The sequence below is a fragment of the Chionomys nivalis genome, chromosome 18 (genome assembly GCF_950005125.1).
Source record: "Chionomys nivalis chromosome 18, mChiNiv1.1, whole genome shotgun sequence".
Taxonomy (NCBI): domain Eukaryota; kingdom Metazoa; phylum Chordata; class Mammalia; order Rodentia; family Cricetidae; genus Chionomys; species Chionomys nivalis.
In genome coordinates, this window is record NC_080103.1 from 4,880,297 (window position 1) to 4,894,626 (window position 14,330).

The 14,330-nt window shown below is 51.9% G+C and overlaps 2 protein-coding genes across 2 annotated transcripts; one reads left to right on the forward strand and one right to left on the reverse strand.

Annotated features, from left to right (window-relative positions):
* The first annotated feature begins 1,631 nt into the window (after positions 1-1,631).
* Positions 1,632-7,916, forward strand: Gba1 (glucosylceramidase beta 1). The gene is made up of 11 exons (XM_057793250.1): positions 1,632-1,786; positions 2,157-2,244; positions 2,498-2,689; positions 2,810-2,956; positions 4,266-4,399; positions 4,622-4,794; positions 5,003-5,237; positions 5,986-6,210; positions 6,573-6,736; positions 7,153-7,269; positions 7,356-7,916. Exons 2-11 carry the CDS (start codon positions 2,190-2,192, stop codon positions 7,459-7,461), a joined length of 1,548 nt encoding a protein of 515 aa, XP_057649233.1. The 5' UTR covers positions 1,632-1,786; positions 2,157-2,189; the 3' UTR covers positions 7,462-7,916.
* Mtx1 (metaxin 1) lies at positions 7,790-13,618 on the reverse strand. Its single transcript, XM_057793251.1, has 8 exons — positions 13,091-13,618; positions 12,151-12,220; positions 11,977-12,056; positions 9,495-9,587; positions 9,167-9,349; positions 8,981-9,057; positions 8,417-8,571; positions 7,790-8,158 (listed from the first exon to the last, which is right to left on the reverse strand). Exons 1-8 carry the CDS (start codon positions 13,616-13,618, stop codon positions 7,944-7,946), a joined length of 1,401 nt encoding a protein of 466 aa, XP_057649234.1. The 3' UTR covers positions 7,790-7,943.
* Between the last annotated feature and the right edge of the window lie 712 nt (positions 13,619-14,330).

Below are 14,330 nucleotides of genomic sequence, written 5' to 3' on the forward strand. Positions count from 1 at the left end.
GCGGAGTTCTAAGAATTCAAGGTGTGCCTGGTCTACAGATTAAATTCCAGGACGGAAAAAAAGAGGGGCTGGAGAGATGGCTCAGTGGTTAAGAGCAACCATATGGTGGCTCACAACCATCTGTAATGAGATCTGGCGCGTGGGCATACATGGAGGCAGAATGTTGTATACATAAGGCAGAAAGAAAGGAAGGAAGGAAGGAAGGAAGGAAGGAAGGAAGGAAGGAAGGAAGGAAGGAAGGAAGGAAGGAAAACAGAGAAGCTCTGGTTGGAGATGCTAGCGTGTTTGATTGCTGAGGCCATCGGGAGACAGCTGTGGAATTGTGGCTGCATAAACTAGATGGGTCAGGCCCCGAGGAGAACAGGTCCTAGGCAACACTTCCTGGAATTCAGGGAGTCTAAAAAAAGCTGCTAAAAAGCCTGCTTAGCTGCAACATTCAGTGTGCAGCCCCATTCATTCTAAGCGTCCTATACTTGAACATTGTCAGAATCCAAGATAGATAATCAATTTTTCAGAGAGTGTGTGGCAAAGACTTCACTGTCATAATCATAAGAGCATAAAAAGACGCAGTCAACAAGCATAAAACTCTGATGCCTATTAGTGGCTCACTTGGCTTATCTCACAGAGCCGGTAACGCCTCCGTGAGACGATGCTGTCGTCTCTGTCCTGCCGTGAGGAGTCTCAGAGACCTGGCATCAGGCAGACCATTTGGTGTGTCACTGCCAATAAATCTTACCCCACGGACAGCCCTCTTCTCGGGTCCACCGAAGGCTTCACTTTGCACAGCACTCCAGTTCTGAACTTCATCAACCTCCCAGTCTTGTGTGGAAAGATGAATAGCCTTCCAGTCAGCAGCTGATGATGCAACATGGGAATCAGGAAGTGCCAGTGGGCAGGCATTACTTCCTCCCTCAGTCCTGCCACCCAGTGCCAGACTGTGAGTCCCTGCATGCCACTGTATTAACTCCAGCCACCTTCTCCTCCAGGAACCCTTTATGAAGAGGTCTTCAACCACAAAGGGTCTCTCTTCCTCTCAGGAAGTCCTCTCCGCACACCTGCCAACTGTTCTGTCTACCTCTGGAGCTCTGTGCAGCTGCCTGACTCTTGGGTCTCATAGTCTCTTTAGGGCATAGAGTGTGTGGATGTGGGTTTTCATTTGTTTGTTTGTTTGTTTGTTTTCGGGACAGGATTTCTCTGTGTAGCGTTAGAGACTATCCTGGCACTCACTCTGTAGACCAGGCTGGCCTCGAACTCATAGAGGTCCTCCTGCTTCTGCCTTCTGAGTACTGGGATTAAGGGCGTGAGCTACCACCGCCCGGCTATGTGGGGGTATTTTGCCTGTTTGTCTGTTTATAATTATGTATGTATATCTGTGTGTGGGTATGTGCATGTCAGCGCAGGACCCTTGGAGGCTCTAAGTCCCCTCTGGCTTGGAAATAGGAGCCTTTACTCAGCTCCTATTCCACACAAATCCTTGTTCTAGCCTCATCCTAAAGCTGTTGACCACAGAGGCCTCCCAGAGTTTTACAGGGAGAACGAATCCAGCTGCCCATTACAAGCATGGCTTCAATTGCTTCACTTCCTCTATCACGTGACTATGTTAGTCATCACATGACTTTGTCCTTCCCATTTAAGCCGGAATTATCTCGCTGTGCTAGTCCTATAGCTATGTACCTATCTCCATCCCTGTTTTTATCTCACAGATCTGTCTCCAAGTCTCTGGAACTGCCGCAATCTTCTCCTTACCCACTGCCTCTGAGGAGCTCGTCTTCAAGACCTCTGCAAGGTAAGCAGGCAGGGCTGCTGTTTGCCCTGTCAACTTTGCTTCTGGAATTCCGCTCATCCAGACTACAGAATTCAACGAATGACAGAGTCTTTTTCTAAATTCTGAGTAAGGCACAGATGGAGAGAGGGCTGCAGGTTGAAATCTGTGGGCGGGGGAGGGGAGAGCGAAGAGAGTCCTCGTTAGGGTGAACAGAAACCTCACGAGCCCAGTGGCTGCAAAGAGGAGCATCCAGTGCCTTTGAGCACTGTCCAGTCACTAATAAAGATGGAGGCTATGCTCTGAGCATCTACAGGCAGCTAAACCCTGGCCAGGAGGGGGTTGTGGGGTAGAGAAGGGCTTACCTTCTAGTCATTCCTTATTCTGTTCTCAGGAGTGTCTCAAACACCTGGGTGGGGCAGGTGTCATGGCTGCCAGGCTTATAGGATTCTTTCTACTTCAGGCGGTAACATGGGCATATGGTAAGTAAGTCAAAGAGGGGGGTGGCACCGTGGACAATTCCCCTGCCCCACAGTCCTTTGGAAACCTCCCACTATGGTGGATAACTTTCAGTAGGGACTCTATAACTCCTTTAGAATGCCTGAGACAACTATGGGCTGGAAGTACAGTGGAGGGATTTCAAACAAATTATTGCTCGGTCTCCTTGACTAGCACAACCACTCCCCTCGTCCACCCACTTTGATGCTTGCCTCTGCTTGTGCCCCTGCCTTCTAGGTGCCCAACCCTGCATCCCTAAAAGTTTTGGCTACAGCTCAGTGGTCTGTGTCTGCAATGCCACATACTGTGACTCTCTTGACCCCCTGACCTTACCTGCTCCTGGTACCTTCAGCCGCTATGAGACCACTCGAAGTGGACGGCGAATGGAGCTGAGTGTCGGGTCCATCCAGGCCAACCGCACTGGCACAGGTGGCGCTTTAGTTCTCATTCTAAGCCCGGCTGGGTCCCCTGGCTCAGAGTCACATCAGCTATCAGTATGTTCTCCTCTGTACACTGATTACCCCCCGTCTTTCCCTACGGTGCCCTCAGGACTACTACTGACCTTGCAGCCAGAAGAGAAGTTCCAGAAAGTGAAAGGCTTTGGAGGAGCAATGACAGATGCCGCTGCTCTCAACATCCTTGCCTTGTCTCCCTCTACCCAGAATCTGCTGCTCAAATCATACTTCTCTAGGGAAGGTGAGGAGGGCTGGACAAGATTACACACTATGATTGATACTTTTTTATATACCCTGGCTTTATTTATTTTTTAAAAGATTTATTTTTATTATGTATACAATGTTCCACCTGCATGTATACCTCCATGCCAGAAGAGGGCACCAGATCTCGTTACAGATGGTTATGAGCCATCATGTGGTTGCTGGGAATTGATCTCAAGATCTCTGGAAGAGCAGCCGGTGTGCTTAACCTCTGAGCCATCTCTCCAGCCCTATTTTTTTAATTTTTATTACATTTTATTATTTATTGTGTGTACTGTGCATGGGTATTGAATCAGGTCCTCTGGCTTGGCACCAGGCACCCTTACCCACTGAACCATCCTGCCAGCCTTTTTACTCTGACTTTCGTGTTCTTCCCTGTCGTTTGCCTCCTCCCTTCTTACCCCCCAGGGGGTCTCATGTATTCCAGATTCAGATCCACTGTGTAGTCAGTGCTGATCCTCCTGCCTCCGTCTGCTGAGAGCTGGACTATAGATGTGTGTCATCACACCGTTCACCCAGTGCTGGCGCTCAAACCTGGGGCTTCATGCATTCTTGGCAAGTGCTCTGCCACCCGAGTTACATCCCCATCCTGCCTCTCGTTCCTTCCTCTCCCGCTGTCCCTTCCCGCCTTTCTTTCTGTATATCAGGCTTGTCTAGAACACTCTATACAGCTGTGACTGATTTCAAACTCTTTGCTTGGTCTCCCAAGCTCTGGGGATCACGTGCTGCTGAAATAGGATCACTTTTCAATATTTTGCTACGTACTCACTGCTCAGAGGGGGCTTCTCACTTAGGTTCTGGTTTCCATGATTCCACACCTACTCCCTGGGTTCCCTTTGGAGAAGGGACCATATTGAATGAGAACCTATTGAGGACTAACACGTGATTAAAGTCAATTTTCATATTCACCTTTTTGGTTTTTGTTTGTTTGTTTTTCTGGTTTTTTTTGTTTTGTTTTGTTTTGTTTTTTCAAGACAGGGTTTCTCTGTGTAACAGTCCTGGCTGTCCTGGAACTCACTCTGTAGACCAGGCTGACTTTGAACTCACAGAGCTCCACCTGCCTCTGCCTCCCGAGTGCTGGGATTAAAGGCGTGCTCTACAACTGCCAGGCCTCCCTTTATTTATTTATTCACTTGAAACAGGGTCTTACCTTGTAGCTCTGGCTGGTCTGCTCACCTGGATCTGGCAGCCTCTGCCTCTAGAGGGATGGGTGCCATCATGGTGCCACCAAACTCAGCTCCATTCTCTACTGATTCAGATTTCCCTATCTTGGGCATCCTTTTCTGCAGGAATTGAATATAACATCATCCGGGTACCCATGGCCAGTTGTGACTTCTCCATTCGTGTCTACACCTATGCTGACACCCCTAATGACTTCCAGCTAGCCAACTTCAGCCTCCCAGAAGAAGACACCAAGCTCAAGGTGGGCATTCTGGCGGCTTCAGTCCTATTGGTATTGCTGTCTGAGGCTGAAGGCTGGGAAGGGCCAGGTTAGAACTTTCTGCAGGTCATGTAGAACCCTTCTCCTGCAGCCTACTTGCCCTGGGGTAGGAGGGTGGGGGCTGGTGGTTGGACCTGATGCACTGGTTGGGCCAGTTTGTGTTCCAATTCTGGGTGCCTCTCTCCTCACGACATCTATCTCCAGATACCCCTGATTCACCGAGCCCTGAAGATGTCCCCACGCCCCATTTCACTCTTTGCCAGTCCCTGGACATCTCCCACTTGGCTCAAGACCAACGGAGCAGTGAATGGAAAAGGGTCCCTCAAGGGACAACCAGGGGATATCTATCACCAGACCTGGGCCAATTACTTTGTCAAGTAAGGGACCATCGGAGCCATGGGGTCTGTACCAACCTCTTTGGGACACCATGGTCTATATCCTACCCCTTGGCTTGCTCCACTTCCAGATTTGCGTCTCAGCTCATCTTTCTATGTTCAGTGCCTTTCAGATCGTAAATTTCCAAGACCTATCCCAAGGTCTCCATCCACTTTCTTGCCTTGGATCACACGTGCCCTTTCTTGCCAGGTTTCTGGATGCTTATGCTAAGTACAAGATAAAATTCTGGGCCGTGACAGTGGAGAATGAGCCTTCTGCAGGACTCTTGACTGGGTACCCCTTCCAGTGCCTGGGCTTCACTGCTGAGCATCAGAGAGACTTCATTGCCCGTGACCTAGGGCCAGCGCTTACCCGCAGTTCTCATGATGTCCAGCTATTCATGCTAGATGATCAGCGTTTGCTGTTGCCCCGCTGGGCACAGGTGGTAAGGTCTAGAACTTCCCAGGGTGCCCCAGTGAATCCCAAGTCACCACCCAAAATGTCTGGTTACAATTTTAGGTTACCTTCCCTATGCCAGAGTTGAGATAGGATCTTGCTATCTACACTAGGCTGGCCTTGAAGTTGTCGCCCTCCTGCCTCCTAAGTGCTGGTATTATAGGCAAGAGCCACCACACCTGACTTCTTCCAGGCCAACTAAGAGCTTTGTAGACAGGCTGGCCTTGAACTTACAGAGATCGACTTGTCTCTGTCTCCCGAGTGCTGGGATTAAAGGCGCACGATACCATACTCTGGCCTCTTGATATCAATTTTATGTCCATGCAGGTGCAGGTGTGGCCCTTAGATTCGCCAACAGCTGCTGAGTTTTCTGTGGCCTTTGTTTTGGTTTTTGAGACTGAGTCTCTCACCGATTAAGCTAGGTTTGCTACCCCTGACTCACCTGTCCCTCTCTGCCCCGTGCTAGGATCGCAAGGCCTTGAATGGATGTGGTGCTAGAGATCAGACCCAGGTCCTCAGCTGCATGGCAAGCACTTTGCCAGATCCAGAAAGATTTGTGGATCCCTAGGCTGGATCTGGTTGCCCGGGACACTACCATCTCTGGACTCCAGGGCTTGACAGATCCCTATGGCTGTCTTGTCACGTTAGCTCCCAGGTCACTTCCTTTCCCTTCAGAGCCCTCTGGGCAGGACTTGTGGCCAGGCCTCCCCATTCCTAATGTTCCCTCCTCTCTGTAGGTGCTCTCAGACCCAGAGGCCGCTAAGTACGTTCATGGCATCGCTGTACACTGGTACATGGACTTTCTGGCTCCAGCCAAAGCCACTTTAGGGGAGACACACCGCTTGTTCCCCAACACAACACTCTTTGCTTCAGAGGCCTGTGTGGGTTCCAAGTTCTGGGAACAGAGTGTCCGGCTGGGCTCCTGGGGTCGAGGGACGCAGTACAGCCACAGTATCATCACGGTGAGTTTTACTGTCCCCTTTCCCACACAGACCACCTGGGACAGGCAAACAGGCCTTCCTTCTCAGCTGGCTTGGCAGCTTGCTCTTTGAGGCAACTGTGGGATGCCAGGGTTATCATTTTCTTCATAGGTGTATATTCCCATCAGTCCTTTTTTTCATGTCTGGGGCCAGAGGGCCATATCTGCCTTCAATTTCCCGGTTCCGAGATGCCTTCATCCTCACAATCCTCTTTCCAGACATTGAGACAGGACACTCGTTCAAAGGAATAAGCCATTCCTAGCCCCAGCTCCCTTATGTGATTCTCACCTGTCTTCTCTAAGGATACCCATCTTTAAGTTAACTTTTCCTTGCTTCGACTCTAGAACCTTCTTTACCACGTGGCTGGGTGGACCGACTGGAACCTCGCTCTGAATCCTGAGGGAGGGCCCAACTGGGTCCGCAACTTTGTTGACAGTCCCATTATTGTAGACATCCCCAAAGACACGTTTTACAAACAGCCCATGTTCTACCACCTTGGCCACTTCAGGTGAGCAGGGGGTGGGCACCCGCACTCTGTAGCAGGCTTACATCATCCTATACCATGAAGGAGCAGGAAGGTGTTCAGGGTGGTAACCCTGGGAGAGGCACACTCCTCCTCTATTGCACCATGTAGGCAGGAAGTGACTAGGTGGCACCATAGTCACAGGTAATCCCTGGGTGACTGATGCTAGAGCCGTGATGCAGGACAGGGCAGAGGCCCAGCAGCACAGGAGTGAAGGGAGCCTGGCTGCCCAGGAGACCCTGTCTTGTCCCAGCCCCCGTCCGGGTCTCCCACATAGCTGGACTATAGTTGCACATCCCCAGGCAGCTTTGGTAGGTCTCAGAAGCAGAGACGATGCTGGCGGAGCTTGATGGGACAGTGCCCTCAGGGTGGTCCGTGATGCTGCCTGTCTTTGCATTCAGCAAGTTCATTCCTGAGGGATCCCAGAGAATAGGGCTGGTGGCCAGTGAGAAGAATGACTTGGACACGGTGGCACTGATACGCCCTGACGGCTCTGCAGTTGTAGTCGTGTTAAACCGGTAAGCTGGGTACAAGGGCAGGTCTGGGCCTGAGCAGCGTTGGGGGTTGGCTGCAGCGGGTTGATTTCAGCTTTTCTTCTCCCCAGCTCCTCCAAGGACGTTCCTCTTACCATCAGTGACCCTGACCTGGGCTTCCTGGAGACCATCTCACCTGGTTACTCCATTCACACTTACCTGTGGCAGCGCCAGTGACGGAACAGCATGGACATTAAAGGGAGTTAGCTCATGTGCTCCCGGGTGACTTAACAGTGGCACAGGCGCGGGCCAAGGGTTGGGTGTCTGGTTCTCCCTTCTAGAATGTGCTAGGGCTGGGAAGCCAGTGTCCTCACAGTTCCCCATGCATGTACTAGCTGCATGAGGAAACTGGGCATAGGCCTTGGGTGAGTTCACTGTAAACACAAGACAGGCGTGGGGAAGACTTGAGAAGATGGACCTATGTAAAAAAGCAATATAAGTCACTGTAAGGACTAAAGCAGTGTCAGTGGGGAGGCCTACACCTATGCATTCCTATTGTGGCAGCTAGGAAAATGGCAGACCCATAACAAAGAAAATGTTTGGTCTCAGTTAGTGTGAACAGCTTTATTCTAGGGACAGCACCTCATTTCTGGGTGCTCTAACAATGGGCATCTGGAATGCATGACAGTAGAAAAATCAGTCCTGAGAGCATGAACACATCATTCCTCTTCATCCTCCTCAGCCATGCCCAAGGCCCGGGTGCTCGGGGTCCGAGCAGGAGATGCCCGCTGGATAGAAACAATGCCACTGAGCAAGGCATAGCCCACCATGGCTGCCAGCCCTGCCAGCACAGACAGAATCTGGTTCCGGCGTCGGTATGGCTCCTCCTCGGTCTCAGGGCCTGCTGGCGTCTGGCGTGGAGGTGGTACCTCAGCTAGGGGACAAGAAAGGAAAGTGGGAGGCCGGGCGGTGGTGGTGCACGCCTTTAATCCCAGCACTCGGGAGGCAGAGGCAGGCGGATCTCTGTGAGTTTGAGTCCAGCCTGGTCTACAGAGCTAGTTCCAGGACAGGCTCCAAAGCCACAGAGAAACCCTGTCTCGAAAAACCAAAAAAAAAAAAAAAAGAAAGGAAAGTGGGCAAGGGAGGTAGGTAGTCCTTGGACCCCAGCCCCTCCTCCCCATCCGTTCCTTACCTCCATCCCGGGGAAAGTAGAGGCTAAGGATGTGGGTACAGTAGACACAGAGATTGTGCAGCCCACGAAGGTGGGCCTGCAGCTTCCCACTGGGCAGCTTTGCCTGCAGCAGCAGGGCCAAATGGCTAAAAACAAAGGCATCCAGGGAGGCAGGGCTGGAGAGACAGAAGAGGGTGGGATGGAAGTGGACAACCGTGCAGAGGGTCAGCATGGAGCAAGAGGAAAAAGTCTGCTTTGCTGGAGTAAGCTCTGGGCAGCAGGGGTCACCAGGGGAAGGGCAGGACACCTAGCTCTGGATTTGGTGAGGGGAGTCTTCCCCCAGGTGGCGCCAGCCTGGCCCTGAATGAAGCTCTATCCCAGGGCTGCATAAAGGACACATTGAGTGCCCCACAGCCCAACAGTTCCCTCCCGTACCACCAAGGAGCTTCTAGCCCCATATGCCGTGGCCGACCAGAGTCAGCGCCTGTCCTAAGAACTTCCCGTTCACGCCCCAGTTCAGGCTTTGACACCTGAAGCTGGATTTTCTTCACACATCCATTTGTTCCCCTTGGAGTTAAGACTCACGCATCGCCAAAGAAGAACTTCTGAGAGCCCAGGCGCTGAGAAAGCAGGGTTAGGCACTCCCGAGCCTCTTGATAGAGCTGTAGGGAAGGACACAGGAATGTGGTGGGGAGCTGTGGCACCCCCACTGTGGACACTCTTCATTTTCAGTCCTCTCTTTGGCACTCATCTCATTTGTTCCAGTGCTACCTCTTTCTCTAGTTCTTCCTCAGTCTCTGGTCTGTGCTCGCCACACAGCAGCTGCAGTCGTTCCATGTACTTGCGTTGCATGCGGCCAGGCAGGAAGAAGTTGAGAGGAAAGGGCATAGCCTCTGCATACCACTTTCGGGTCACTTCCACATAGTTCTTGGCATCTACCCAAAAAGTATGTATCTGGGTCGGGCAGACAGAAGAGGAGAGGAAATGTGAGCCAGTGCACCTGCCTATCACGGGTGGAACTCTAGGTCCCGTGTTGCTCTGATGTGTATGTCTGCCCCCTTTCTCACAGGCTGTGCACGCTAGGGCCAGACGTACTCACCAGCACAGGGAGGAGTTTCTCCTCCAGCAGAGACATGAAGGCTAGGGTATCCGCTCCTTGCCGAGCTGACAGATCATAGTCAGCGTTATACTTCTGTAGAAGAAATGTCCGTGAGGTGAACACTAAAGGAGCGCAGGGCACGCTCTCAGAGGGATGGTACCCCACACCACCCTGAACATAGCAGAGGGAGAATCGGGAGCTTTGCCTGCTCAGGACTCCTTGCCTCAGCCCAGCCAGTAGCCTGTTGCTGTTGGCAGAAAGCCTGGGCTTTGCAGCCCACTGGCTGGTGAGGTCCTGCACCCACTGGGGGAAGAAAGGAGGCCTGGCCGCACAGTGGGAGCAGCTCCCAGAGTTTCCACGGAAAGCTGGCAGCATGCCGCTGACAGCCAACTTTCTAACAGTAGCTTCCTGATCCAGACACCGCAGAGCAGCAGAGTGGAGCTCACTGCGGGCTGGGCCTCAGCCGTGATGCAGAAATTAGGGGGCACCATCCTTACCCTCCTTGAACCCAGTAAATTTATGCCCAGCCCCCCCACCTCCAACTTGTCTCTATGACTAAGCTCTTGGCTCTCTTCTGCTTCACTCAAAGCCTGTGTGCCATCACTGCACATACATCCTGCCAGGACTCGTGTCTTAGTGGGGCCTACTTTTCCAGGCTGCAGTCTGGGGCCTAGTGGCTCCTTCCATGTACTAAAAAGCTTTGTCCCCAGACAACCTCTTGAGTATGATACTTAAATTTCCCGAACCTCACTTTCTCCTTTATGGAATGAGATAGTAATCTTTTTCTCTCCGTGTGGCTGGGTTTGGAAATAATTTAGGAAAAAAAACTTTGGACACTGGAAAGGCTGTGTTTATATGCAAGGAATCAAGGCAGGAACCCGGTCCTGCCAGGAACCTTGGCTTTTGTGTGGATTCTACGTCTCCGGGCCTCCCAGCTCCCTGGAGAGTGGAGATGAGAAAGAGGCCCCTATCTCTGATGGTTTGTTTCCTCTTGGAACAACACCACGATGCCAGACCTTTTAAAGCATGCTGGCTAAGCCCCCAAGTTTTAAATAGTTCCGGTTGGTGAGATGGTTCAGCAGGTAGAAGTACTTACTAGCAAGCTTGAGAACATGAGTCCCATCGCAAGAGCCCACATGGAAGGAGAGGACTTATTCCCACAAACTGTCCTCTGACCACCCCAAGCATGCTGCAGCATGCGTGCACACACCCCCACACACAAGATAAATAAATGTTTAAAAACAAAAACAAGAGTTTATTGCTTTTGTCATTGTTGTTTTAAGACAGGACTTCTCTATGTAGTCTTGGCTGTTCTAGAACTCACTTTCTAGATCAGGCTGGCCTTGAATTCACAGAGATCTACTTGCCTCTGCCTCCCAAGTGCTGGGAGTAAATGCGTGCACCACTATTGCCTGGAGAATTTATTGCTTTGAAAAGTTAAGTTACTTGTTCCACATCACAGTCAAAGGCAGAGGAACAGAACTAAGGCCTCCCAGGCTCTTATAATTCTCTTTCGAATTTCTCAGCCTGGCACTGAGCTCTGTCCATCCCGAATCCTCTCTCCAGCATAGTTTGGCCCCTGAAACAAGATAGCCTTAGAAATTTCTTCTTTCCTTTCTCTCTCTCATTTCCTAGCCTGACCCCTACTCTTTTTTTTTTTTTTTTTTTTTCCTTTGACAGGGTCTCACTATCTAGCCCTGGTTGGCCTGGAACTCACTATATAGATCAGGCTGACCTTCAACTCACAGAGATTTGCCTGCCTCTGCCTTCCAAGTGCTGGGATTAAAGATGTCCACCATGAAACCTGATTTTTTTCTCTTTTTGAGACAAGGTCTCATGTACCCCAGGCTGCCCTCAAACACATTATATAGCCAAAGATGGTTCTAAATTTCTCATCATCCTGCTTCTACCAAGTACTGGGATTATATGTATGCACCCCCATACCTATTTCTATTAGAAGTTCCTTTCTATTTTTTTTAAATATTTATTTATTTATTTCTTATGTATACAATATTTTATCTGTGTGTATGCCTGCAGGTCAGAAGAGGGCACCAGACCTTATTACAGATGGTTGTGAGCCACCATGTGGTTGCTGGGAATTGAACTCAGGACCTTTGGAAGAGCAGGCAATACTCTTAACCGCTGAGCCATCTCTCCAGCCCCTAGAAGTTCCTTTCTAGTTCTGCTTCCAGGGCCTCCCCAAAGCCAACTGCCGTTCTCTATTCCTTTTTATTCCCCATGTCTCATCAGCCTCCCTCATTTTTCTCCCGCCCTACCCAGCATTCAGAAGAAACTGGATCTCAGTCTGCCCTTTCCCCACAGTCCTCTACGTCCAGTATCTGGTTACCACAGTGACACGGTCTTCTTCACCCTGTCCTTGGTGGTCTGGAACACCCTTATCTCACTTGGCATGTGTCTGGGGTGCCACAAACGTTACAGCGAATGAACTGGATTTCATTGTCACCCCTGTCAAGCCACATACCTCTTTACGAAGATGGGTGATGATCTTGTGTGGTACTGAGATAACCTCTCCATTACTGGTTCGAAGGGCAGGCAGAGTTCCTGATATTGAGAAAGAAGTATGTCCATAGATCATAGCTTGCCTACTCCTGCTCCGCCCCTCACAATTCCCTTCCTCACAGGGCCACCTGTATACCTGAAGGGCTCTGCCAAGGGTTGCTGATCTTGTGTACCTTCAGGGGTGCACCTGTAAATCTGGTATAGGTCTGCAGGGAAGGAAGCAGAAGGGAGAGAGGCCCGGGTATGGCTTACCAAAGTAACCAAGCAAAGAAATATTTCCTTAGACCATTATGTGCCGTGAGCTATACCTGGCACTTTATACCAAGAGGAGAGGTGGAAGGAGGAGCCATTCCCATTCAGAAAGGGACTCAGAGAGATTACGGGCATGTTCATTATGTCCGTTCCCACAATTCCACATCAGGAAAATTTACCTTCCCTTCTGCCGCCTACACTCTCAAAAGCTTTTCCTCACTACTATGCCTTCCCCTGGAAGTACTGACTTACTTTGGCAATCTCTGTACGCTGTTCCTGCTTTTGCATCAAGTACCTGAGCGTTTTATTTTCTGCTTACATGTTTGCCTTTCTGTAAACAACATTGCAAGGCAATGCCTGACATCTATCTGTAAGAAGCATAGTAAATGCGTGCATAATCCCGAGAAGTTGAGCGAAGTGAAGCAAACCTGTCTAGTTACAGAGCTTTCCCGGACTCTGGTCCGGCTGTGGGCTGTCTGCTCTACAACCAACTACACTCAATCAATTCTTAGTGAAGAAGGGGGTGAAAGGGGGCTGAGGCCAAGTCTAAGATTACCGAGACAGTCCAGAAGGGATTGCCCCAAGGTCACAAAGACAATAAATGGATTAGCAAGGTCTAAAAGGTGTCTCTGAAATCCCGATTAGACCTGCTTCCACTGCTACACGAGTCTATGCTAGGAAATCATAGCATAGTCACTGAGCCCACGTCGGCCTTTGATTGCCTCAGTTTCTCTCAATACGCTCGTGTTTGGGCTCCCGGCAGAGTTCGGGCCCCCTCCCCGGGCCTCCAGGGCGTACCAGAGGACGCCTGCACTATCCCTCACCAGCACGGCCAGACTGTCCAGGTCCACAGACGGCAGCCCCCAGCCCCCCGACCAGCAGAATAGCTCCATGGGCGCCGCCATCTTGCACACTCTCTGACCCGGAAGCAGCTCCGCAGAAGTGCCCGCCTTCCCTCGGCAGGACCCGCCCCCGGCCGCCGCCTCTCGGGCCACTGGGGGCTGGGGGTGTGCGGAGGCCCCAGGGGAGGCGCGGTTTCTCGCGGCCTGAGAGGCGGCGGGCGTGCAGGAGGTGGGGCCGCGGACTTCTGAGGCGCGCGGCCGCGGGCTCATCCTGAGGCGGCTCCGGCCGGGGGGCAGGGCTGCCGTCCAGACGCTCCGGGGAGAGTCGCGGCGCCTGTGCCGAATGCAGCCGCGAACCGCCGCAGACACGGAGGGCTTGGGAGAGGGGCATCGGGTGCGGCTCGGCGGTCTCTGGGGGCTCTTGCCAAACTGCACGTGGCCTCGACAACCCCGGGCCCCCTCAGGTCTCTGCCCCGAGCGGGGGTTGCGGGGGGGTCCCCCGGGCCGCATGTTTTCCACAGCGCGTTATGTTTGGAGCGGACCTCGCGCTGCCTGTCGCCATGGAAACAAAACAGGGGCGGTGGCGGCGCCCGAGCTGAGGCCCGGCTGGGGCCTGAGTGGGGGGAAGGGAGTGCGGCTCGCGGGCTGTTGCCTTCCGAGGAGCTCTCCTGGCTCGTCCCGAAGCTCCCCTCCGGTTCATCCCGGACAAGGCCTTCCCGCGGTACCCGGTGTCCACCAGTCCTCCTCGCCCTAGTCTTCTGGTGATGTCCCCCCGTCATCATTTCGACCTCACTGACCAGTTTAGACTCCATCGTCTGGTTCCCGTCGGACGCTGCCAGACTTCCATTTTTCCCAAGAATGAGAGAAAATGGAGGAATGGGCACATGTCATAAAAAGTTCGGTTTTTTTGACACCGTAATAAAAAGTATTTGTTATGCCACAGCAATAAGCCCCATGTCGTGGGCACTCTCTAGGTACTGCAGCAATCTAGTTTCGGCCAAGTCCCTTGCTATCCTTCTCCATTAACTGCCTAGAAACCCCATGGCAGGGTTTTCTGCCTTCTCCAGCCGCGGCTTCCACAGGACAGTAGCATTTGGTAGCGCTCGAAGTTGAAAGCCCCCGATAACCAGATGTCAGTGTGAAGGGAGGCACCTAGAAGATGACCATTATGGAGGAGCAGGAGGCAAGGAAGGCTCTAGGACTCTCCCAGTGCCCCTGGTTC